This window comes from Sinohyriopsis cumingii, chromosome 6 (genome assembly GCF_028554795.1).
Source record: "Sinohyriopsis cumingii isolate HCF-2022 chromosome 6, ASM2855479v2, whole genome shotgun sequence".
Taxonomy (NCBI): domain Eukaryota; kingdom Metazoa; phylum Mollusca; class Bivalvia; order Unionida; family Unionidae; genus Sinohyriopsis; species Sinohyriopsis cumingii.
In genome coordinates this window covers 38,200,650-38,227,846 of record NC_142966.1, presented here as the reverse complement: position 1 = coordinate 38,227,846, position 27,197 = coordinate 38,200,650, and the positions used below count along the sequence as shown (strand labels likewise).

The 27,197-nt window shown below is 35.8% G+C and overlaps 1 protein-coding gene across 1 annotated transcript in view; it reads right to left on the bottom strand.

The window, feature by feature from the left end:
• Positions 1 to 23,438, bottom strand: part of LOC149796736 (ribonucleoside-diphosphate reductase large subunit-like) — a 57,684-nt gene extending 34,246 nt beyond the window's left edge. The window contains exons 1-6 of the mRNA XM_089961383.1: positions 23,328 to 23,438; positions 17,656 to 17,744; positions 13,969 to 14,146; positions 11,694 to 11,794; positions 5,435 to 5,494; positions 165 to 204 (exon numbers count right to left, since the gene is read on the bottom strand). Coding sequence (XP_089817509.1) covers positions 165 to 204; positions 5,435 to 5,494; positions 11,694 to 11,794; positions 13,969 to 14,146; positions 17,656 to 17,744; positions 23,328 to 23,346 — 487 coding nt within the window. The 5' untranslated portion in view covers positions 23,347 to 23,438. The remainder of the gene's footprint in view (positions 1 to 164; positions 205 to 5,434; positions 5,495 to 11,693; positions 11,795 to 13,968; positions 14,147 to 17,655; positions 17,745 to 23,327) is intronic.
• Positions 23,439 to 27,197: the final 3,759 nt, after the last annotated feature.

The window sequence follows — 27,197 nt, the reverse complement described above, 5'->3', positions numbered from 1 at the left end:
ATTTTTTAAAGCATGACTAGGTTTAATTTGCAACAATTACCTGATTTAAAAGGTACAGTCAAGTCATTTTGCATTATAATCTTAAACAGTTTCTGAACTGAGTGCAGAGAATGTTTTTTTAATATGTCTCATTTCATAAAAAAACAAGTAGAGAAAAGGTATACCTTTCTTTCCCTTCTTCAGAAGATAGGATCTTTCCATTGTCTGAAAAATAAACAAGCAATGGCTATATGTGAAGAAAAAATGAATAAGCACGGGCTATATGTGAAAAAATTACACAAGCATTGGCTATATGTAAAAATAAGTACACAAGCACTGGCTAAATGTGAAAAAAAATGTACAAGTATTGGCTATATGTGAAAAAAATACACAAGTATTGGCTATATGTGAAAAAATACTTCCCATCATGTGACAGCTTTTTTCAATAAAACCCCCTCTATTAAATTACAATTTCAAAAACCCCACAATGACCCAGTTTTTATTGCTAACTAGTACTCCTTTTAAAAATGTACACAGCTGCAACTTTACAAGCAATGGCAGACCTGTCAGTTTAAACAAGACCTTATGAGAAAGCCAGCCTATATTTTTGTGCAAGTTAAACCAATTTTCAGTAAAGTGTAACAATATATCATGTGCTGCCACTGTTGACCTTGAAAACATGCATGTGAATAGTTTAGAAATTAGAGTTGATGCAGTGTAAGGCAAACAACAAAGTTGTCAAGTACACTTAGGCATTAACTTACCTCCAGTACCGTGTCAGAAACTAGACTTCCAAACCACATGGAACTTGATCCCTCAAGTTTTTTTAAAAAAGTTTTTGAAAATTTCACACAGCAATGGCAATCATTTTTGTCACTATAAGACATACTCAGAACATTACATTTTGTCTGATTAATGTAATTGTTGCCTCTCCTGCTTTACCCCCAAAGACTGTGAATATTCCTCGTATACTTCTAGGCTGACTTCCTGAACATTTTATAAGGCTGACGTTTTTTGCCTTCAAAATATTGTCCTTTGCTGTTAAACATTTCAAGAGAATGCTTTTAGTAACAGCTTGACCAAGCAGACATTCTGCATGAAAAACGTGGCCTGATTAAGGTGTCTGAGGTACTCCTCTAAAGTTTGGTCCCCTGATCAATTTTATTAAATTTAATGTGAAAGCCTAATCCAGATCAGACTGGGACAAGCCAAGATCCAGATTTCCAGATTTAAATGTGATTGTTAATATTTTTAAATAAAAATTCTATTATTCCACAAGTTCGTAATTTAGGGTCATTTCTAGGATTTGTGGTCAAATCTTAAGGTTGGGAGATCCGTAATAGTTTTTGAGATAATGACATCATGCAAACCCTTACCTGTGATGATACCATACAGATAGATGGACAGATGTTAATCTTCAAAATTCTGCACACTGCTAGACGAACAAAAATAACAAACCAGTGTAAAGAGGTCAGTAGTCGGATACTTTTTGGTTCCTTTTAGATCCAAGTTATGTACTGTTTCCCCAGAATTTTTTAATAATGTATTTTTGGTGCTTCAGAACATTAAAAGTAGCAGATGCCAACGGATGAGTTTAACCCTTTACCTCATACAAGCGTCTTTGGACGCCTCTACTCCATTCGCATGGAAGAGCCTTTTGACGCCTTTACAAGATTCGCAGGGAAGTGCCGTTCGACGCCTGCTGTAAACATCAGCCATTCTGAGCTAATTTTCGTAGCGCCACCTTCAGGGAAAACCCACCTATTAGATACTACCTTCATTTCTGCAAATGACAATTGCGTCAGATCACGTGGTCGCTATTCATGCACTGGTCAATATCTGCTATTTAAAGTAACTGGGTCGTAATCTCCACTCTCCAAAATGGCAGCCGCGGCTTTCATTCAGTACGTATGTTTTCACGATTAGAATAACAACCACGAAAGATTCAATAAATTAGGTAAAGTCTCTAATATTGATGTAGGCAGCAATTAGTTTCTATAAATTATCAAGTTCAGATGACTTAGTGATGTAGACAAACACGAAAACCTTGTAAATTCCGAGTATTGGAAATGGCAGCTACGGTCGGTCACGTGGCCTCACTGACATGACGGTGAATGAATTCTCTCTCGATTTTGAAGCACATAAAAAAATTATTATGTGAAAAATAATTACACAGCTATAACAATCGGACTTTACTCTTAAAATTTTTCCACATATAATATATGTGTACCAAAAATGTAAAATGGTTAAAATTGATGTTAAACGTAACATACACTACATTGCTTAACAGTTCACAGGCAGGATTTCATTCAGTACTTACGAAGTTTTCACGATTAGAATCACAACCATGAAAGATTCAATAACTTAGGTAAATGCTCTGATATTTATGTAAGCAGCAATTAGTTTTTATTGATTATCAAATTCAGATGACTTAGTGATGTAGACGCAGATGAAAAACATGTAAATTTCGAGTATGGGAAATGGCAGCTACGGTCGGTCACGTGGCCTCACTGACATTACGGTGAACGAGTTCTCTCTCGATTTTAAGGCACATAAAATATTCTTCTGTGAAAAATAATTACACAGCTATAACAATCGGACTTTACTCTTAAATTTTTCCACATATAATAGCTGTCTACCTAAAATGTAAAATGGTTAAAACTGCTGTTAAATGTAACATCACTACATTGCTTAACAAATCACAGGCATGCCTATGGGTATATGGTCTGCTAGGTAACAGGTGTTCTATTTATAGCGTGCTGCACTTTGTCACTATGCTCTATGAGGTAAAGGGTTAACACGAGTTGTGCAGGAACTGCATATTCATGGTCAAATGGAAGCAATCGGTATTTAGATAAATAAAAGTATGGATGAGGACAATGATATCTACATATGATAAATTCCTGTCAATCATTAAGTTCATGCCAATATCAGGCAGCGAGCGCAAGCAATGGTCCAACAGATATCTGTTTTGAATTACTCTAACAGTACACAAGTGTTTTGAATTACTCTAACATTATGCAAGTGTTTTGAATTACTCTAACAGTACACAAACGTTTTGAATTACTCTAACAGTACACAAGTGTTTTGAATTACTCTAACAGTACACAAGTGTTTTGAATTACTCTAACAGTAGACAAGTAAATAAAACACTACAAAAGACATATTTTGCAACAGAAAGTCATTAGACACTAATTTAAACAACACAACAGAATAGGATTGGTTAGGAATTGGTTTGGAAAGTTTGAGATTTCAATGATAATGGGCTCAACTTCACGAAATCTAAATATTTAATTTTCTACGGGAGTATACCATGTGCTGTTCACGTGGGTTGACAGGCTCCAATAAAACCATCCTTTTATTTAAGAAACTCAAGTTCCACAAGAAAGCATCTTAAACTTGCCTGCAAGTTCGTTAAAATTTGAGTCCATCTTGTACAGAACCAAGGGGACAAATGAATGCCATTTGAACAAAATTTCTCCTTGACCTGAGGCCTATCAAGGGCAAATTTGCTATTATGGTCCCAAAATGTTAAAAAAGGATAAGCAGACACTTCAGATCGTACAGTATCACTGACTTCCTTTGCTAAGCGACAGTACATATCCTTGTAGTTTCTATTGGCTGCTTCATTTTTATGGTTAAGTATTTCTGCGACCCCAACTTGGTGTAACATTGCCAGGAAACTAGGCATGAGCTGACAAAGAACAATATGTTTAACACCATATTTCTTACGTAAAAGCATAGCATATGTGACCGTCTTATGTGCAATTACCTCTGGTGATGCATCGGCAGTTAAATCATTGTCCCTGATAAGTAGAATTACAATATTGGGGCTTCCTAAGCACACTTTGTTCATGTCATGGAGCAAAAGCTTGTCGACTGTGTGCCCTCTGACCCCCTTCATGTTTACATTACAAACTTCCGCTATGAGGAAATACAGAACAAGTCTAAGATCTGTCCTAAACCACAAATACCGATCTAACAATTTACAAAGGGAATGACTGAAAATAAGTGCCTATATCATTGTCTTTCCAAAAACAGACGATGGCTCTGTACAAAAAGAAAAATCTACTCACCTCCTCCTTTACTGAGTGCAATTAAGAAAATGATCCTTATAATTATGAGGAATAATAGTGCACAAACACAGGAACAAGTAAAGTGTTCGCAAGGAAGAAAGAAGGAAAAATATCAAAATTATGATTGATAAATATACAACTAGTATCTCCAAGAATTCTTTTGCAGATGTTGCTAAGAATGATGACCCATATATTTGTACACCCTAAATCTATACATTCCATTGTCTGAACGAGTCACGTGACTCCATTCCTGGGTTTGGTTGGCCCCAGAGGGTCTATATGGCTTTTATTTACAGTGCCCATCATGACTTTCATTAGCGCAAGTGGTTTTTCTCTTTCATATAATTATTCAGCAAGTATAATAATTAGTGTAGTACAGTTGAAACCTTTTGATTCCATTTTTATTATCAGAAGAATGAATGCAGTTTTTATTTAGATAAGATTCTGCCAGTGCATTCCACATCGGTTCAATTGTTTTATCCTCTTGTAAGACTATTTTTGGTCACCATGGCCAACCAAAGTAAATTTTAGGTTTAATTTCTCATTCTCTCAACTTACATATTCTTTTTTAATATAAAAAAAATTTGAAAGCAATATTTCATATTGAGACAATGTGTAATTAATTGCACACCACATAAATACTGCAACAACTAATATACAACATAATGAAATGTATACACACATTAGAGAGTAAAACAATATCCTGCATAGACCTAAAAATAATGGATACTGTATATACTCATGTATAAACCCATTCGCATATAAGCCCTCACCCCCCCATAGGTATATACATTAAAAAGTGCATGACCCATGTATAAACCCACCCCAAAGTCCCAAATCAAAATAATTTTTTCATGTTCCAAAATTCACAGCCATTAATGCATTCAACAACAAAAAAATCTAAATTTTTTTTTCAAGTTTAGACCTTGGCCTGTGGATAAGCTGACCCCACCCACCCCCTTCTTCCAGGCATTCTCCAAAATTATTCAGCTTACATTAGAACATATACGGTAAATGATATGCAAACAATGGACTATCCATATACACATGTAGGATAATTAAATTTGATGCAAAAGTATACAAATATTGGGTTTTATTTCTTCAAATATTCTTACATCCCATTTCCCTATTTGGTTGCCATGGTAATCATGAACACGGCAACCTGCATGCACATTGTGTACACTCCACTACGACTATCAATACTAGTTCTGGATTTAGCATACACAGAAAGGGCACTTTGAAACAAAATTAGCAAAGGTGACAAGGTCATACAAAGACAACCTAGCACCTCCAAGGTTAAATAATTATAGATTTCTAATAGTTGCACAATAAGTTGAAAAAAGCCCTAAAGAAATTTGGTAAGAGAAGGAACAACATACCTTGAACCCAAAGTAGTTGTAACTGTAATCTCTGTCATAAATGATGGCCGAATTCAATGCCTGAAAGAGAAAAGAACTAGGAACATTAAAAACAGCAGCTAATGCTATTGCAGAGCAAATTCACTGTTGCTCAATTTAAATCCCCCTATTTTCTGCCAATATTGGTGTTGGAAACCTTAGATGAACAGAAAAGCTAGACAGTGGGGTATATGGTGTTGTGTGGTTTAATGCCATTTTTCAGCACACGATAGGCTATACATGGCGGCCAGTATTAATGGTGGAGGAAGAACCCGGGAAAACCCCGGAAAGAACCACCGACCCATGAGAAGCTACTGGCAAGCTTTCTCATATACCCACATTGGCCGAATCCGAGACTCGAACCCACGCAGACAGAGGTGTGATGGCAATGATCCATAACGGAGAGCGCTTTAGACCACTCGGAGCCCCACGGTGTATATGTAGACTTAAGAAACTATTAAAACAACCATAAATATTATCTTTAATTATATAGTCATTATTTTTTAAATTGAATTTATACACATCATGATCTATAACTTAAATGACTAAAACATGCTTCTTTGTGCAATATTTCTATAGACTTACTATGGACTGTGGATATTTTGACATTGGACTGTGAGTACAAGTATCCATCTTGTACATGTACTTACCAACAGATGACTTTCTTCTTAAATTCAAATGCTAAAAATGTAAATACTATATTTTCACATTTCTCATTGGCCAAACTCAAGGCTAGAAGCCACACAGACAGGTGAGATGGCAATGATCCATAACAGTGAGCATTTTAAACCACTCAGTAACATGGGGCCCCAACTATTTCAGTAGTGGGTGTTGTTTTTTTTTAGATCTGAGTCTACATACCTTTAAGTGGCAAGTATTCACTTCATTTGGATTTGTATACATCCATATTCCCTTGTAAGGTCATTATTTAGATGCCCCAAGAGATGCACAAGGCAAAATCAATGTACAAAGAGTGTTCATCACATGTCACGGGGGCGCTATGTGTGATATCCTGTTACTTCATGTGGATTATGATAATAGTGGAATTGCTAGCATTTGACAGAAAATCAAACAGTAGTTCCAACTGTCACATAATGTAAAATAAATTATTAGAAAGTAAATTTTTTCAATCATTTTCAAGGCCTTGAATTAAGGTGTTCATTTCTCAACGACTTTCAAGGACTGCACACCCTGTGTGAAGAATTCCCATCACCAGACATCAATGATCAATTGTCTGTCTTCTTGTAATGACCAATTTTCCCAGGATGGTGCTTGTTCATGTAAGTTTGATTTGTGTTTCCAACATAAAACTTTACAGAAGCCTTACATGCTCTGCACACAGCAATTGCCTCATCAACATTCCTATCCATTTACTCAGCAATTGCCTCATCAACTTTCCGATCTGTTTTATTCAGCAACTGCCTCATCAACATTCCTGTCTTATTCAGCAATTGCCTCATCAACATTCCTATCTGTTTTATTCAGCAATTGCCTCATCAACATTCCTATCTGTTTTATTCAGCAATTGCCTCATCAACATTCCTATCTGTTTTACTCAGCAACTGCCTCATCAACATTCCTATCTGTTTTATTCAGCAATTGCCTCATCAACATTCCTGTTTTACTCAGCAATTGCCTCATCAACATTCCTATCTGTTTTATTCAGCAACTGCCTCATCAACATTCCTGTCTTATTCAGCAATTGCCTCATCAACATTCCTATCTGTTTTATTCAGCAATTGCCTCATCAACATTCCTATCTGTTTTACTCAGCAATTGCCTCATCAACATTCCTATCTGTTTTACTCAGCAACTGCCTCATCAACATTCCTATCTGTTTTATTCAGCAATTGCCTCATCAACATTCCTATCTGTTTTATTCAGCAATTGCCTCAAACATTCCTATCTGTTTTACTCAGCAACTGCCTCATCAACATTCCTATCTGTTTTATTCAGCAATTGCCTCAAACATTCCTATCTGTTTTACTCAGCAACTGCCTCATCAACATTCCTGTTTTATTCAGCAATTGCCTCATCAACATTCCTATCTGTTTTATTCAGCAATTGCCTCATCAACATTCCTATGTTTTACTCAGCAATTGCCTCATCAACATTCCTATCTGTTTTATTCAGCAACTGCCTCATCAACATTCCTGTCTTATTCAGCAACTGCCTCATCAACATTCCTATCTGTTTTATTCAGCAACTGCCTCATCAACATTCCTATCTGTTTTACTCAGCAATTGCCTCATCAACATTCCTATCTGTTTTACTCAGCAATTGCCTCATCAACATTCCTATCTGTTTTACTCAGCAATTGCCTTATCAACATTCCTATCTGTTTTACTCAGCAATTGCCTCATCAACATTCCTATCTGTTTTACTCAGCAATTGCCTCATCAACATTCCTATCTGTTTTACTCAGCAACTGCCTCTTCAACATTCCTATCTGTTTTACTCAGCAATTGCCTCATCAACATTCCTATCTGTTTTACTCAGCAACTGCCTCTTCAACATTCCTATCTGTTTTACTCAGCAACTGCCTCATCAACATTCCTATCTGTTTTACTCAGCAACTGCCTCATCAACATTCCTATCTGTTTTACTCAGCAACCGCCTCATCAACATTCCTATCTGTTTTACTCAGCAACTGCCTCATCAACATTCCTATCTGTTTTACTCAGCAACTGCCTCATCAACATTCCTATCTGTTTTACTCAGCAATTGCCTCATCAACATTCCTATCTGTTTTACTCAGCAACTGCCTCATCAACATTCCTATCTGTTTTATTCAGCAACTGCCTCATCAACATTCCTATCTGTCTTATTCAGCAATTGCCTCATCAACATTCCTATCTGTTTTATTCAGCAACTGCCTCATCAACATTCCTGTCTTATTCAGCAATTGCCTCATCAACATTCCTATCTGTTTTATTCAGCAATTGCCTCATCAACATTCCTATCTGTTTTACTCAGCAATTGCCTCATCAACATTCCTATCTGTTTTACTCAGCAACTGCCTCATCAACATTCCTATCTGTTTTATTCAGCAATTGCCTCATCAACATTCCTATCTGTTTTATTCAGCAATTGCCTCAAACATTCCTATCTGTTTTACTCAGCAACTGCCTCATCAACATTCCTATCTGTTTTATTCAGCAACTGCCTCAAACATTCCTATCTGTTTTACTCAGCAACTGCCTCATCAACATTCCTGTTTTATTCAGCAATTGCCTCATCAACATTCCTATCTGTTTTATTCAACAATTGCCTCATCAACATTCCTATGTTTTACTCAGCAATTGCCTCATCAACATTCCTATCTGTTTTATTCAGCAACTGCCTCATCAACATTCCTATCTGTTTTACTCAGCAATTGCCTCATCAACATTCCTATCTGTTTTACTCAGCAATTGCCTCATCAACATTCCTATCTGTTTTACTCAGCAATTGCCTCATCAACATTCCTATCTGTTTTACTCAGCAATTGCCTCATCAACATTCCTATCTGTTTTACTCAGCAATTGCCTCATCAACATTCCTCTCTGTTTTACTCAGCAACTGCCTCATCAACATTCCTATCTGTTTTATTCAGCAACTGCCTCTTCAACATTCCTATCTGTTTTACTCAGCAATTGCCTCATCAACATTCCTATCTGTTTTACTCAGCAACTGCCTCATCAACATTCCTATCTGTTTTACTCAGCAACCGCCTCATCAACATTCCTATCTGTTTTACTCAGCAACTGCCTCATCAACATTCCTATCTGTTTTACTCAGCAACTGCCTCATCAACATTCCTATCTGTTTTACTCAGCAATTGCCTCATCAACATTCCTGTTTTACTCAGCAACTGCCTCATCAACATTCCTATCTGTTTTATTCAGCAACTGCCTCATCAACATTCCTATCTGTCTTATTCAGCAATTGCCTCATCAACATTCCTATCTGTTTTATTCAGCAACTGCCTCTTCAACATTCCTATCTGTTTTACTCAGCAATTGCCTCATCAACATTCCTATCTGTTTTACTCAGCAACTGCCTCATCAACATTCCTATCTGTTTTACTCAGCAACCGCCTCATCAACATTCCTATCTGTTTTATTCAGCAATTGCCTCATCAACATTCCTATCTGTTTTACTCAGCAATTGCCTCATCAACATTCCTATCCAATTTACTCTTTCTTAAAGCAACAGGAGTCCATATGGCCAACCACTTTTTAATTTGTCACCAGGTCATACTCAGTGAGGTGCTTATTTGCCAAAGTTATAGTTGCAAAGGGATGAATGATTTGGATTTTTTGTTTTAAATGTAGCGTTAACAAATTTTCAGTCATATCGCTATGTCTGCAGTGTGGCAGTTTATAGTGAGGTCTAGCACTGGGGCATCATGCCCCACTCAGTCACATTATCCTGACACCTGACCAAACACTAACCTCTTAATGCCGAGTGCCAAGCGAGGCAGCTGTTAGTACCGTTTTAGTAAGTCTTTGGTATTACTTGGTCAGGGATCGAACCCATGACCTCCTGCATCCGAGGCGGCTGCTCATACCACTAGGTCACCGAAGCGGTTTCAAAGGGATAAAGATTCACAAGTTTAACATCTGGTCATTGTCAAATGGAAAATAATTTAAAGGATGAAACATGTTATCAAAATTTACATCAATATAAAAATATGATAAATGCAATTTATATCATAATTATTTTATCACTGGTTTAATGCCATAATATACTGTTATTCATTATTAAAGAGCACCTCTATTTAGAATGTATGGAAATTGCATTATGAGATGGTAAAAATAGTTAAGGGATAGACAATTTACATGTCATGAATTTTAACAAAAATTTCTTTGTAGCCAAAAGGACTGGAAGATTGAGAAACTGACCAGTCCTGCTCAATTTTCACTAGTCCTTTCCACAAAACAACTGAAACATTAGAAGCATTCAGACTATTTCAATTACGAAAACTAGTTTCACATGAAACTTTACATGTCTCAGACTAGTGGACAATAAAAAAATTGCAAACCTGAATTTATGAATTTTTAAAAAAAAATACAGATTGTGAACTTTGGACATGAAAACCGAAATTGGAATTCCTCATTTAGATCAGGCCTTCCAAAATCAAAATTTAAAAAATCCTAAGAAATCTAAACATTTAACATGGTAGTACAGTCAGCTTGTATTACAAAGAACAAGTTTGTTTCCATCCATCAAACCATTTTGTCTCATTAATGAATCTTATGTCATAACAACAGTGCCTTAACAGGGCTGATCATCCTTGTCTTACCATTGTCAAACCAGTATGTACACTGTATAATTAGGAAGAACGAGTCAGGTATATAAATCTGTTATTCATATCTAATATTGAGATTATTTGTAAAAAATCTTGTATACATTTTCCTAATTTGGAAATAAAATGTTCACATATCCAAATTCCCTGTAAAGTCCAGGGAATGTTAATGTTGTTGTAAACAACGATATAATCTTCTGCAAAAATCCCAATTTTAAATCAAGGCATTGTAAGGAGCTGACTACAAGGGTGAAACTATTAAAAATACTTTTCCTGAAATAAATTAAATGTACAACCCTTCAATAATAAAAAATATAAAACAACAAAGTAAAATACTGGGATGTAATAAATATAATGAATAATGAATATGAAATCTGTTAGAGCATTTCAGAATTGAGATGCAAAGATAAACCTTTCCAAATAAATGTAAACATCAAAAATACAAAAACATAAATATACAAAGTAAAGATAAATAAAATTTTGTAAAAGGTAATTAAAAAAAACAATTGTAAAATAAGTCATCCTTAAAATGTCTGGTCACAATTTGTTATATAAACCACATTCACTCCAAGATTTTCTCTTGTGGTACATCATCATTGATTTCACCTCAAAATACTTCTGTCTCACTAGCTGGAAGCCAACACACTTAATAAGAATGTATTCTGGGTATGAACTGTGGTCGAGATTCACCCTTCAGAAGGTTTGTGCAAGTCAGGTATGCATGTCCAATTTGTGATTTGCACAAAAACCATCTCATCTCTGTGATTTGGGACATTGCTCTCCATTGGTGTGGTTGAGGTTCTGAAATGTATTTCTGGATTAAAATAGGTGACTTTCAAAAATGCTGATACAGAACCATAACACTACAAATGCCACTGCATCAGCAAAAGTGACGTGTCATGATTCAAAGGTGAGACAAAGCTAAGAAGACGAAGCAAAAGTCCAACTCACATCAGCATTGGCCATGATAATCCTATGTGTCTCCTCAGATATCATTGGTGAATGCTTGCCAGTTTTTGGATTTACGTACTTGTATAGATCATCCATTACCTCTGGAATTGGTAAAAAGTAATTACATACCATAATATTATTCTATTTCTTCAATAACATGACCATGACCAAAAGCCCATTCTATACTTTGGCTAGCACCCTCCCCCATTTTACGAAAAAGTATGTTTGCAAACATTTTTGGTGAACTGTAATTTCATTAAGAGTCAAATTTATAATTCAGACAGTCCAATGAAAAGAAAACTCATTCCTTCAGTAGATCATTAAAATAAGTAGTTACTATTAAAATCAATTAAAGATAGAAAATTATATAAAAAAACATCAGATGCTAAGAATTTCTTAAATGTGAATATAAGAGTCAATTAACACTATTTGAACGCAGAACATATGTTCGTCAGTTATTCCATATTTCCTTATACATGTTTATTGAAGCCAAATAATGGGGATCACTTCTAAAAGTAGACAAACTGTTTATCAATCAAATCAACTATCTATGTATTAGTGTTAAACAGCATATCAACACAATAATGCAACTATGGTGCTGAATAAAAATAAAGTTCTAAAAATGTAAATACAAAGAATCTACACAAAATCATAAGATACACCCATCCAAAAAGGTAAGATATGCAGTACTACAAGATAAAAGATAAAGGTAAAATAAATAAATAAAAAAAAAAGCTTAAAATTTACTATGCAAATTGCCTTCCCTCAAAAAGGCCAAGTGCTTTCAATGCTAATGTGTCTTGCTGTTTCAGTCAATATTTTGCCTATCAAAGTGTTGTGCTCATACACGATTACAAGGTTTATGTTTAAAAGAAAGTTCGAATGTGTGAATAAAAAACCAGTCCCCACAACACTCAAGATATCTATGTTTCAAATGGTCTGGTTTATCTGAACAGTAAATACTATATAAACTATCTTGCTTTCAATTAAGTGTGACAGATGGTTGGACAGACAGCACAAAAGACCACCCCACCCCACAACATCTCTGGCCTTGAAGGAAGAAGACAACCTCATACTTAAAAAAAAAAAGTCATATGGTCATAAAAGCAGAGATACTCCCAGGATTTTATCATAAGGAGGGTTTTCCCTCCTTGTCCCAAAATAAAAGAGGGAGTAGAACAAAACTGAGGAGAAGGAGGAACGGCTATACTTCACTATTTCTTGAATTAGCACTCTATTGACTATTATGCTAGATTTACTATTCCGTAATTAGGATTTGAAGTCCATTAATGCCATTGTCTACTTATTCAATCAGAGGTATTTTAATCAAATAAATATCTTTACTTTTTAATTTCATTTTTAGAGTCTTATTTATTAGATTTATCGTTAACTTTATATTAGGGCTATATAGTTTTGTAGCACATGATCCCGCTAGGATAAATTGTGACTTGAAAAGAAATGAAATGTGCACTCTGCTTTTATACGTTTAATCTCAAAATAAAGCTGAAATGAGCGGCTGACTGTCATGCCATTTGTTTTGGTCCACCAGCATGTACTTCGGATTTGAATTTAACGCCAGTTTTGGTTCTAAATCACTCACTGGCATCTCCTTTAATACTTTCCCAGCTCATATAACCTGATATACTTCCTGACATAAAAAATAAATTGCCTTCATTCCTATGATCAGCCAGCATTTGCCAAGCTAAATCATCATCTACTGATTAACAACACTGGGAATCCGACATGTGGGTCTTCTTGATAGCCCATATTATGAACACACATTTGTAACACTTCCTTCATGCAAGGTCCAAACTTCGACACAATGCTTGTTATGGGGCCCCATGAGCCAATCAAATTTACAAAAACAACCAATCATGTTAAGCCAAAGAAACCAGATATGTCAACAGTTACAACAAAATACACGTCGTGACATGAGCTTCAATATTTTTACCATTTCTACAAGTACTTTTATAGTGAATGGCTGAATAAAGTTGTATACTGCATAGAGTACATTTTCATGTGCGACTTGAAATAAATTTGCAGGAGTTCTTCGGCATCACCGCTTTCCAAGTGTGCAAATTCGCTCAAATATTTAGTGAATCACGTGCCCTGGGAGCATCTCTGTAAAAGTACCCTTTGTTTTCAGGATATGTACTGTGCCTTTTCAATCCTGTGAGAAAAATCAACCCATTTACACACCACAGTAGTTAACCTGGCATGATTATCACTAAGCCACTGTGGCTTCACATTAACACTGTTAGGACCATTAACTTACCACTAAAGACTTTTTTGGTTTCCTTGTGCAGGTTGGACACGGCTATCCTTGCAGCTAAAAGTGCATAGTCAGGGTGCTTGACTGTCATGGTGGCTGCGGTTTCAGCTGCTAAATTATCCAGTTCAACTGTTGTCACACCAGGGTATAGGCCATTGATAACCTTCAGTGTGATGGCAGCCTAGGAAAAAAAGTAGTTTTTGATTAACATCCTGCCTACTGTGAATAAGTTCATGAAGTTGACATAAACCGACAGGCCTAAAAAATTAAATTCCCTGTCATCATGCAGCAAAAAATGTGTGTGTGTGATTTGGATTTTTAATGTAGCTTTTAAAAAAAATTTCAGACATATTGCTACGATGTCTGCAGTGTGGTAGTTTATAGTGATATCTAGCAGTGGGGCATCATGCCTGAGGCATGTAACATCATGTCCCACACAGTCCCATTATCCGGACACCAGGCTGATCAGTCCTAACACAACTCTTAATGCTGAGCGCCAAGAGAGGCAGCTGTTAGTACAATTTTTGTAAGTCTTTGGTATGACTCAGCTGGGGATCAAACCCATGACCTCCCGCATCCACAGCATTATCTTTAAGAATATTTCTGTAACCTTTGCTATCAAAATTATTGTCTATTTGTACTCACAGTGAATATATTAATAATTTTCAAATTTTCTCTCCCAAAATACTGTTATGTTGTTAACCTGGATATAACACACTCTTGTTTATTTTGCATCATACACTATGTCATGCATGAATTGCTGGTGCCTTGAATCGTTATTTCTCTCTCTCACTGGTGATTTTATTGGATACAGCTTTTAGTTTTGACAACATGCTGAAACCCTTGAGAACCAAACATGATTCATTTATGCACCGTCACATCAATGAACAATGTCAATGCTTTAATGCAAAACATATAGTGGATGTTTCTTTTGCACATAAATTGCATATGAAGAAAAATAAAAATAAATAAGAACACTACATGATTAGTTTCAAGCAGTATGTTATCAAATAAGGTTTCTATGAACCTACTCTATTATAATGTGTGTGTGTGTAAAATTTCAAAGTTTAAATTTAATGGAGCCAAAAAAATGCAATGTTAACCCTTTACCTCATAGAGTCAGGGATTGTCCTGGGCTTCGCCAATGTTGCAAATTGCGATTTTTTTTCCTTACTGGCAACAAAGATATCCAATCTGGCGATTTTTTTGGCGACAGACTTTTTGGTTATTTAATTTGTACATACAATCATGGATTTGGACTGGATAAATTAAAAGGGAGAACGAAAGGAAGCCACAAACTTGACTAAGCAATGCATTGGAATCAATCTGTTACACAAACGATCCTTTGTTAGTATTGACAACCCCATCTCTACAGTGCATTGTTACATCATAATCTGCTTATGCTGACATCTGGGCTGAGTACTGTATGCTGTGATACAGTCAATCATGCTATCAAACTATACCTACAACTGACTGACTTCTGAAGACGCGAATAGAACAGATACAATTAATTGAATGGCTAATCCTTTTTGGTTTTTTTACATATACCAATACAATAGTTTTGCTGAACCTTCATAGAAAACTGATAACCTTTGAAGTACCGACTACTGTGTATAAATACAAAGCAAATGGAAAAAATCTCAATCACAATTATATCTGTCGCCAGTGCAACATTATCATGAGCAAACGGAAGTTAGACGTTGCGTGTTCATCATCTCATCCTAAGTTACAAAAATTAACAGCGTTTGGATTTAGTGCAAATTCATCAGACAATACAGTCACTGAACCCGATGATAAACCTTGCAGTCCAACATCATCTACATGTAGTGCTTCAAGTGCAACACCACATTATGATGAACGGGGCAAAAATTCCCGAAAATTTCTAGACAGTTGGAAACTTAGGCGTCCGTGGCTGAGATATGATAAAAAGTTAAAACAGATGTTCTGTGATATATGTATCAAGGCAAAGTTCATCAATTCATTTACAACTGGCTGTGATATTTTGAAGGAGTGTGTCACCAAACATGAATCCAGGCGGGGTAAGTAATATTTGTGCATTTTACTCATTGATCTTTTCCTTTTGCCATCAATCCCGTGTTACGGCTGCATAGACTTAAACTCCGCAACAAGAAATAGCAAAAAAAAAAAAAAACCAAATAAGTTTTGCATAATTAAAAATAATTATTTATTTCTCAAAATACAGGAGTGAAAGAATCCCTAAATTGGGTGTGAATTTATGCTTATATATACGGTCCAATATTGCCAGGTTTTGGCTCGTGTAAGTTTCATTCGTGGGAATGGAGATCCTATTTTGCTTGTCGAGAAAATTTATACAGCATTCAGTGATCATTCTTGGAATTTAGGAAGCAATTCACTACAAGCTTTGTGAAGCTAGCCATAAAGGGGGGGGGGGTGTGTGTGTGTGTGTCATTTAATTACGGAATACATGCAATCGACGGTCGCATCATACGTCACTTATCTTACATTGCAATGTACAATCATAGGGTTTTATTATTATTAAGATGTCAACTAAAGTTGATAATGCATTTTTTTTCAGGTAACAACAGTCATACATGAGCACAAATGGTGAAACTTTGAAACTGCATTCAACAAGTGGGCAGCCCTAAAATCGTGACGGATCTTCATGTAACACTTTGTAACATTTTGTTAATGCTTGTTGTAATTAAAGTATTAACTAACCCATCTTTTGTAATTTTCATTGCCTGTTACATTAATAGACTAAATTACCACTTGGAAAAACGTATACTACTTGTTCTGGTGACACTTTTTTGAAAATTGGCGACAAAATATTGAGGTTGGCGATTTTTTAGGCGACAGCTTTTTAAAAGCCAGGACCATCCCTGTAGAGTGTATGGCTTTTTAGCCAATGATACACATGAAGCAAAGTTACCCATTGCAGTGCGCTATAAATAGAACAACTGTTACCTATTTGACTCCATACACATGGGCCTGCCTGTTAACTGTTAAACAGTGTAGTGTATGTTGCGTTTAACAGCAATTTTAACCATTTTTCACTTTTGGTACACATCTATTATGCTGGAAAAATTTAAGAGAAACTCCGATCGTTATACTGTGTAATTATTTTTCACGTAACATTTTTTTATGTGCTTTAAAATCTTGAGAGAACCTGTTCACCATTAAGTTAGTGAAGTTGCGTGAACAACCGTAGCTGCCATTTCTCATACTTGAAATTTACAAGTTCTTTGTTTGCGTCTATATCACTAAGTCATCTGAATTTGATAATTTATAAAAACGAATTGCTACTTACATCAACATCAGAGCCTTTACATAAGTTATTGAAGCTTTCATAGTTGTGAATCTAATCATGAAAAGTACTGAATGAAATCTGCAACCTCAATTTTGGAGAGTGGAGAATATGACCCAGTTATTTTAAATAGATTTCGACCAGAGCATAAATAGTAACCACGTGATCTGACATAATGGTCATACACATCAATGAATGAGGTATCTAACAGAGGGTTTTTCCCCAAAGGTGGCACTATGAAAACCCGCTAGAAATGGGCGATGTTTACAGGTGTCAAAAGGCGCTTGCATGCGAATGGAGTAAAGGCATCAAAAGGTGCTTGCATGAGGTAAAGGGTTAATAATGCTCCTGGCAGTGGAAGAGTTCAACCTATGTCTGGCATTTAACACTAGCAAGGACATTACCGGATCCACAAACTCCATGTTAAGCCCATAGCATAACTTCTGTATTCTCGAAGTGATCTTGTCAAACATGACAGTCTCCTTCCGATTACCTGAAATGTAAAGGTTATTTGCAAGATTGACTTGTTATAATCACATTAAAAAAAATAGTTTTAAAAAATAAAAAGTAGTAGTAGTTTCAGTGTTTAAAAACCTTTCTTGAAAAAAGAATCAGTTCTTAGGATAATTTGCTGTTAGAATTTTAAAATCCATTGCTTGATAATAAACTCGTGTATACAGTAAAACCTGTCATGAGCGACCTCTGCTATGAGCGACCACCTGTCATTTCCGACCACAATCATAATGCACGGATCGATTTTACTATATAAACGCTCTGTTATGAACGACCACCTGCTGAACGCGACCAGCGACCGCGATTTCTTGGCAAAATATGCATTTTGACACTGCTATGAACGACCGCATCGCCAAAAAATCAAAACAGATTGACACCACTGACCTTAACTTAATCCTTTGTAAATACTAGAGCTCGGGATAAATGTAGTTTACAAACAAAGTGCACATTAAATAACACTATAGTTGAACAACCATATATCAGGATAAACACCTCTACCCATCATTTAATCCTTTGTAACAAAGACTGCATAAATAGCAAAGATTGCTCTAATAAAGTATTTAAAAATAATTTGTCTTGCTACAGTACCAGTTTTGTGAAATTTACAACTCCAGCGTACGGTGTCATTTGTAAACTGCAGTAAACCAGGCTAAAGTACATGTCACTAACCGCCATTGTAGTGCCGAAGTCATGTGAATAGCCAGTAAGAGTAACATCAAAGGGAGTAATGATGGATATACGCAGTCAATTTAGAGGTTTGTATTTTTTCTTTATCTTTATGAAAACTCACAAAACGCTGGTAGTCCTTATGACCAAGTGAGAAATCGTTTGAAAGGGCTTCAGTGTTGGTTTGAGTACGTCGTTTGCTTTCCAGTTAATCCATAATGCCTGGAGGGTGAATGAGCTCATTGTCTTTAATACTAGTAAGTGAGAATCATTTCCGGATGTTTTTAAAATTATTTTTTATTTCTTTTGTTAGTGTTTCACTAAGCCACAATCTGTTTACGTTTGTGCAGATGGTCGGAACATTTGTTTATCGAGCTATAACGCTGTTGATTTAAACTTCGTCTCAGAATACATGTATTGTTTCTTGATGAGTTAATTATGTCTTTTGGTTTCATTCATTGGTACATAATATATATTTATTCCACAATTCCCCAAAACCTGATCAAAACCGATAGTCTTTATAACGTCAACACTAATAACAACGGCAGAATCTCCGCTGAAAAAAAGAAAAATTTTAACACTGGAAGAAAGGATTAATGTCATTGAAAGAAATGAAAAAGGCGAGACCACTCGCAAAATAGCAGTCAGCGTAAGCATCGGTAAAACGCAAGTTCAAAATGTAATCAAAGACAAGAAGTCCATTAGAAACGAATGGAAGAAAGGTGCACAAGCACAGAGGAAATATGCCACGGCACGACGGACAGTTTACGGAGATCTGAACGAGCGAGTATGGGAGTAGTTTTGTGTTGCAAGGAGTGAAAACATACCAGTAAGTGGAAAGTTGATTCCGGAAAAGGCAGTAATTGAGATACATGTTCAGACCAAATAGCTGAGTAAAACATGTCAACAAAGAAGTATAATGGATTTCTTTTAAGAAAACAAGTGAATAAGTGTATAAAATAAGATATATACATCATATCTAACTGTTCATTTTTTGTACATATTAATGTGATGTTGAAATATAAATTTTATTCTCGTTGTTTGATAGATGTATATCTTTATTATATAAAGATATTTTGAGAGGAATGCATGCAATATTTAACAAGATTCATGAATAATGGATATGATACATGTACAGTGAGTATGGGTATTATTTATTTTTCAACAATGCTAACTATTGACCCTGAAAACCAGTCCATTTTCACACACCTCTTATGAGAGACCACCTGTCTTGAGAGACCGCTTTTGGTTGGCAGAAGGGGCGGTCTCTCATAACAGGTTTTACTGTAATTAGTTCTGTTTATTGTTCATATATTATGAAAAATGAAACAGTGCTTTTAAGTTCGTTCATGGCTTCCTTTCATCAACGGTTGTCGATTTACTTTGGTGAAGGTGCATGTGCTGTTGAAGGCACCTCTAAAGGCCTTCTTTGAAGAACCAAACAAATGCCCATTTGTTATTGCTGTGGTAACATCAAATAATTGTATAACCTGGACTGAGACAGAATTTTGTTTTCATTTGCTTAGTATATATACAGAATAATTGGTGCTTCAAAGGTAAGCAAAACTATTTTTTCTGGTACATTTTTCAAAAGAAAAAACATTGCCGTCGTCTGGTCGGTTGTCGTTCTCGCATTCACAGGTGGTCGATTGTAGCTAGTCTGGTAGCGCGACTGTTTGGGTTATATTACAGTATTTAGTAATAAGGCCAGACGTTATGCATTGTTATATCATAATCAGCTTTTGAAACAATATATATCTGTTCAAGTTAAAAGAAGGTGGGACATATCACAAGAATGTTTGTTAAACTTTTTAATTTATTCTCGTTTTCATTTCCCTATGAATATCCTCATCCCCTTAATAGCCTTGGCATGATTTTAGTCGTCTATGGCTAACCAAAATCGAGGTCAATTTAAGTACATGTACAAGTAGCATGTAAACAACACAATACAGCCACATGCTATTTGGATAATGAATATCAGAGTGAATTGTTTCATGAAATGGGTTTGTTGACAATAAGATACAAATCAAACGAGGACAGCCATATATATATATATATATATATATATATATATATATATATATATATGTGTATATACATACATAGCTTCCAACCTTCATGGCTCACAATTAGTGAAAATATGGATAAAAAGTTGTGAATTTGGACATGAATTAGTGAAAAACACCATGATAATAACTCCATCCACTTTGACCGTCAATACTACACTATATCAAGATCGCAATATAAAACTAAAACACTACATATATGCAGAAATATTTATTTATTAATACATGATACTGTGGCAGACTTGAACTTCCTCAACTGCTTGATCATAAATTTGTTTTCTAAACAGTTCAGACTTCTTGCCTGCTGGTTGACCTTGGGGACTAAAATTGCTGACAAATTTTCTGCAGCTAAGGAGGCTCTAAAGCCTGTCTTATTTTTCCTCACCAAAGAAAATACTCTTTCGCTGTCAATGTTGTTGTGAGGAATGCACAGGAGCTGCAGCACTTTTGGTTCTTCCACATGAAAATTTGGAAGCGATTTTCGAGACTGGGAACATTTGTCTGAACAAATGTTTAGCATGGTCTCCAGCCGATAAAGGTAAATTTTGTTCAACAAGAAAACTCACAAATAATGCTTCAGCGTTGGTAGGTAGCAGGTCTTCCACTGATGGCTTAAAATATTCCAGAGATGAAATCTGCGAATTCTGAATTTTCCCAACTTCTATGTGTTTTTTGCAACCGATGTGCTTCCTCACATCGTCTCTGTGATGGCACACTAAGTGCAAAAACATGATGAATATCAATGTTTAATGGCTGAATGAATTTTTGATATATTCCAAATTAAACTTCACTTTTTGAGCAATACATTTCTTTTTCCTTGGTGGTAAAGACATTTTCATGATCTTACATGCGATGCTAACAACAACTCAAATCAGTGTTGGTGACGCATGCGTGGAGCAAAATTTCAGTTAGGCCCTAGTTTCTCTCAAAAGCATTTGTAAAACTACTCTTATACATATAGATTAAAATAGGCTAAAATGCTTGCTACCGGGCCAACTGTATTAATCGGCTGTAGATCTACTAATATTGCGACCAGCAGTAATGGACTGTTTTGGCAAATGCCAATATGATGAGTAGCGTTTAACGGGAAATCAGTTATTTTATTAAAGATTTAAAATAATTAAGAATTGGAGAATTTGTGAATTTTTGGCTTGCGGTGTGAATCCATGAATCACCGAAAAAGTCATGAAATTCATGCCAAATTCGTGAAGGTTGGCAGCTATGTGCATATATATATATAGATAGATAGATATGTGTGTTAACTAATGAGATTTGAATGATACATGAACTTTCTAACATATGATCTCATTCATGGATTTTTTATATATACATGTACATTATCTAAAATGTTGTGGAGTGTACTACACAAATGTAAACAAGTCTATTTCAGTCTAGTTGTCTTCATTTAATCAAAACTTCCATTGTTTTTTCTCTCTGTTTAATCCTAGTCACTGATGACATCTGCTTATCTCAACACTATTACTTTTGTCCTTAAGAAGTTTTAACAAATAGATAGTACTGTATTATGAAAATGGAAACATTTTTTGAAAAATTGGCAACATATTAAGGTTGGCGAGTTTTTGGGCGACAATGTTTTTTAAGCCAACATCAACCCTAGTTACTTCTGGCTAGGGGTGAAACAATACCCCTGTGCCACATATCGATACGAGTTTTATCCAACGTTTTAGGCCATTTAATGGTGGTTCCATTAACTCCCTTTGTTTTGTACAACATGAATGATTTGAAAACATTACCAATTTTGTGTCTCAGTTACAAGTGGAATAAAGTTATTAAGTCCATCAATGCTTGTGCAGAGGTATTAAAATAAATATCTGTACTTCTTAATTGCATTTTTAATCCTTATTTTATTTAATTTATTTTGACCCTGATATGGATACACGTATATGGTTTTGTGGAATATGATCCACTGGGCAGATTTGATTAATTAAAAAAAAGGAAAACTGCATTCCACTTTTAAATTGTCTGCATTTTAATTATGCTCAGTGTATAAGGTGGAATAAATGAAATTTGCATAGAATGAGTGATGAGGCAAAGTGCTTAAGTTTATCACCTTGTGTAAGTTAAAAGAAAATTTTAAAATAGGACTGGAGATAGTCAATAGTTTTCCTGACAGAGTAACAAATACAAGTATCTGTGGTTGATGCAGTCTTTTGCATCTGCAGGAAATAAAATGCGATAGATTTTGTTGATATTCAACCTTATTTCCATGCTCAGATTTAGTGTATCCCCACTGGTGCAAGATTGAGTCTAAAATCCTCATGGTGTCAGAACTGAAAGTCAAACTTAAAATATGGCTTGAAATAACAGCGTTTATGTTTAAATGAGTCGCGCGAGAAAGAAGTGTCCTCCCTTATATTTATTATATAGTACATGTTTGACTGGTCAATTTTAAGCAACGATACGAGCCCCTGTGACACAGCGCCGTTAGTTAGGCTGTAAGATCTTGACGCCCACAACATAAATATCAGCGTCAAGGTCTTACATGTAGGACCCTACATCTACCCTTTTGTTGACACTGAGCGGTGGCGCCAAACTCAACTTTTCGATGGGCAATGGGCCCTGTCCCAATCCCAATATAAATACACATCTAACAATGGGTTGGGAAGGGTCACCCTAGTTGGTAGCCTATTATCCCGGTTTGTTGATATAATTCTACAAGTTCAGTTAAGTGTTTATTTGTCAGTATGCAAACACAACAAAGGCCCACTGTCGCAAATTTTCTTTCTCAACAGTAAACATGTAAATCCTAAAACGTACAGGCTATATTTGATACACACGGTTTAAAATTTCTTTATAGTGCATATACTCACCTCTCTTTATAACATGCATTATGAATGATTTAAAGAAAAACACTTATCCTAAAGATAAGGTCGGTTCTGAGGAAAGTGAATTTGGCGCGCTGATTACCGCTCTAGTTTCAGACTGGTGCCCAAATTTTATAAATACTCTGTGTTTATATTAAACTGCAAAAAGTTGCGAAAAGTTTAACAAAATGTTACGAATAGTGCTAAACGAAATCATATTTCTGACACTTTTTTGATTAAGCCAAGTTAGTTATATAAAATGCTTTTATTATCTTCAGTGTAAATATAATTTAAAGTTGATATAAAAACTTAAATTTGGCTTCTAAAACTGAAGGACTGGTGCAAAAAGTGCTTCTAAAATCTTTATTTTGTCGATTTCTTTCGAAACGGCATATATATTTTAAATAGAAATATGACTTTTTTATATTCTTGTTTTGGTTTTAAATTTAATTTTTCCTTTGGACATTGTTACTAATGCATGGTATTGATGTTTTTTTTTTTTACTGTTTTTTTTTTTTTTTTTTTTAACGAGCGTCCATGTACCATATTTTGTTTATATTTTATCCGAATACTAGCTAAATTCATCAGAGTATTATGTGACGATAGTCGGCGCCAGATGTGGCTATATAACTACCTTATATCAACTGCACTTAAGAGTTTGCTGTTCGCAGAAGGCGGTTAAGATGGTGTTCTGGACATTTCTGCCCGATTTCTTCTAATTCAGTAAGGTTTACAGCTGCAGAAGGAGTTCAGCTTGCTGTTCTTCTGCCATCTATTGCGTAAATCATACTCGGGTGGTCATGACCACGATCAGTGAGAAATGTTTTATTATCCCAATAATTCTTCCGTCATTCTGGCCCAGTGATCAATGTCAACAAGGTTGTGTAAATATCTTTCACTAAGGCGATAAATGCAAATGTTTCTCAGAGAACGACATCTCTCTTCCTGCTTACTAGTCAGTAATTGTTGAAGCAGTTTGACAAACTTAGGTAAATCTGCTAGCTTGTATTATGTACCCGATTGTAGGAAGTGATTGACACTCTGGCAGCCGTTGTTTGTCCATGTGCTTGTAATTTTAGCGTACTTGATCACTGAAATGTTCTTTGTGCATTGGATACAATGTTGTGTCAAAGTAGGTGCGGAACTTTCTTTTGCTGTCATGAGAGTCTATGTCATCAATGACAGAACGTAATTAGTTGAGTCTTTTTTGGTGGGTGTCAAGGTTTAAAGACTTTTTTTAAAATATTTTTTTAAAGCACAATACCATTTCAGCCAAACATTAAATCAAGTGCTTCCTGGCGATCTTTTAAAGGAAACCCAACTATATATACCGTGTATCTGTGCGCTCTGCTTTAGATGGTGATTATAACGAACGTGTGTACGGGACGTGATGGATGAATGCAGAATAGGCTGGAATTGAAATGTATGAAAGTTGGACCGAACACAATCGGAGGGTCATCTATAGATCACCTTTAAAGGAATATGTCATTGAATACTTTAGGAGTCGAAGCTCACCGAGTTGGTAGGTCTTGTTCATTCCAAGAACACTACAGCCTTCAATACAACAGTACCTCTTAATGTCTGGTACATTCTGTGAACGTATAAAAACTCGTTTGATAATGGTTGTGGTTCTAATGGCTTATAGATTCGCTTTTTGTTGACATTTCTCTCGACACTGTACATATCCTGACGTTTAACAATAATCAAGAGACTGTACTTTCTTACAATAAATGCTGCTGATGTTGATGCCCAAGCGCCACTGTCGTCCCAGAAATCGGATCTTTTCTCTGAAGAATGTTTCATGATGTTGTCGACGTTACGGGATCTCTTTAAGAACAGGATGTGGCACTTTCATCAGAAGCCGTCAAATAAAAGAACCGCTATCATCTCATTAAGGGTCACCTAATTTATGCCAGGTGTCGATAATGATTTCTTGTCCCACCATGCTGCCAAAGTTTTTTGTTAATTCAATTCGGCAGTAGTAAGGTGGGACGCCTTAGCGTCAATGGGAATTAGCATTACAGAGACCCCTGGGACACTCTAGCGTCAAGGGAAATTTAACATGGAGAAAAATCGTGGGACAATCTAGCGTCAAGGGAAATTTAACATGGAGAAAAATCGTGGGACGGTTTAGCGTCAAAGGAATTTAAACAGGGTGGGACTGTATAGCGTCAAGGGAAATTGAACATGAGATTTTTTTTCGTATAAGAAATTTAAATTTAAAAAAGGGGTAGGCAATTGAAAGGCTATCTCTTTTCGAGAAATATGGCTGGCCCTGAAAAGAGCCTTTGGGGTTTTCTTCTTCTGCTTCTAAGTTCTTCTTTTTCTCCACCAACTTCTTATTTTCTCACCTACACTCTTTCTCTTCTTTTTCTTCTCCTCCTCTTCTTTCTTCTCTTCCTCTTCCTCTTCTTTCTTCCTCTTCTCATTTTCTTCTTCTTTTTCAATTTTTTCGTTCCATTTGCGTATTCTTATTCTTTCCTCTTCATCCTCCTTCTCCTCTTTTATCTCTTTCATGACACCACTGATCATAACCTTTGCTTTTCTTAAATTGTTAATTTCCATTTTTACTCTATGCGGACTATAAGAATAGTGGTCTTCATTGAGTCGTACGAGCATTTGTTCTATCATGCCCAAATTGTCAAGGACGTCTTGTAATGTTTGAAATTTATCTAGGTGGTTCGAAGCCATCTTCTCTGTAGAATGGTTTGAACGACGAATACTGTGGGTTCTTATACGAAAAGCGCGGACGTGAAGGAAAACATCCCCTAAAAACATAAAATTGATCTTACCTAGATCATGACCCAACAACGCGCGGACGTGAAGGAAAACATCCCCCTACTTTCTCATTTCATATAATATAACCCTAACTATACTCTTCACATACGCTAAGAAACCCATAATCTACTATTCACACAAACATACCTGAGCTCTTACAAACACAAACACACAAACACACAAACACATACCCTCACATTTTTTAAAAAGAGTTAGTGTTTATATTCACACTACTCTACCTACACACATTGGCAAATTGATCGTTATTTCTTTTCTAGAGTATTGGGTAGCCCTTAAAAGGGCTGGGTTTTTTTTGAACTCCAGATGCACCTATCTAATGGTTGCACCTTCCAGGCCTGGCGCCACACACGCATCTTTGACTCCAGTCTCTTTTTACGTTTTGTCTTGAGAGTGCAGAGGCGGGATGATTCGCTTCAGCACCCCAATCCTCTGTCTCGGGAATATTGTACGACATCCTCTCTTCTAGTTTTTTTTCCTCCTCTTCCCTCTGTCTTCTCTCCTCTTCGTTCTTTATTCTTGCTTCTTCTACGATAGCCTCCGCTGATAGTTCATTTACTATGCGCCTGGCATATTCCAGGTGCATCTGGAGTTCTAACAGTTTCACTATTCTGCTATTCATTCTTGTGTTGATCAATCAACAAGGGTAGCTAGACTGCCCAGCGAGTTTCAATTTATAGTGAAAGCGCGGACGTGATGGAAAACATCCCCCTAAAAACATAAAATTGATCTTACCTAGATCATGACCCAATACAACAACGCGCGGACCTAAAAGAAACACTCACTCACTTTTTATGCTACCCATCACTATTTTAAAATTTTTTATAAATCACTTCAATAGACTATCCACATACGCAAAGCAATCCAATCTAACTCCAAATATACACCTCGAACACCAAAAAAAACATGATTTTAATCTACTATCCACACCAACGTACGTGAGCACTTACAAACACACACACAAACACATACACTCTCACTATCAATAAAGAGTTAGTGTTTATATTCACACTACTCTACCTACACATTGGCAAATGGATCGTTATTTCTTTTCTAGAGTATTGGGGTAGCCCTGAAAAG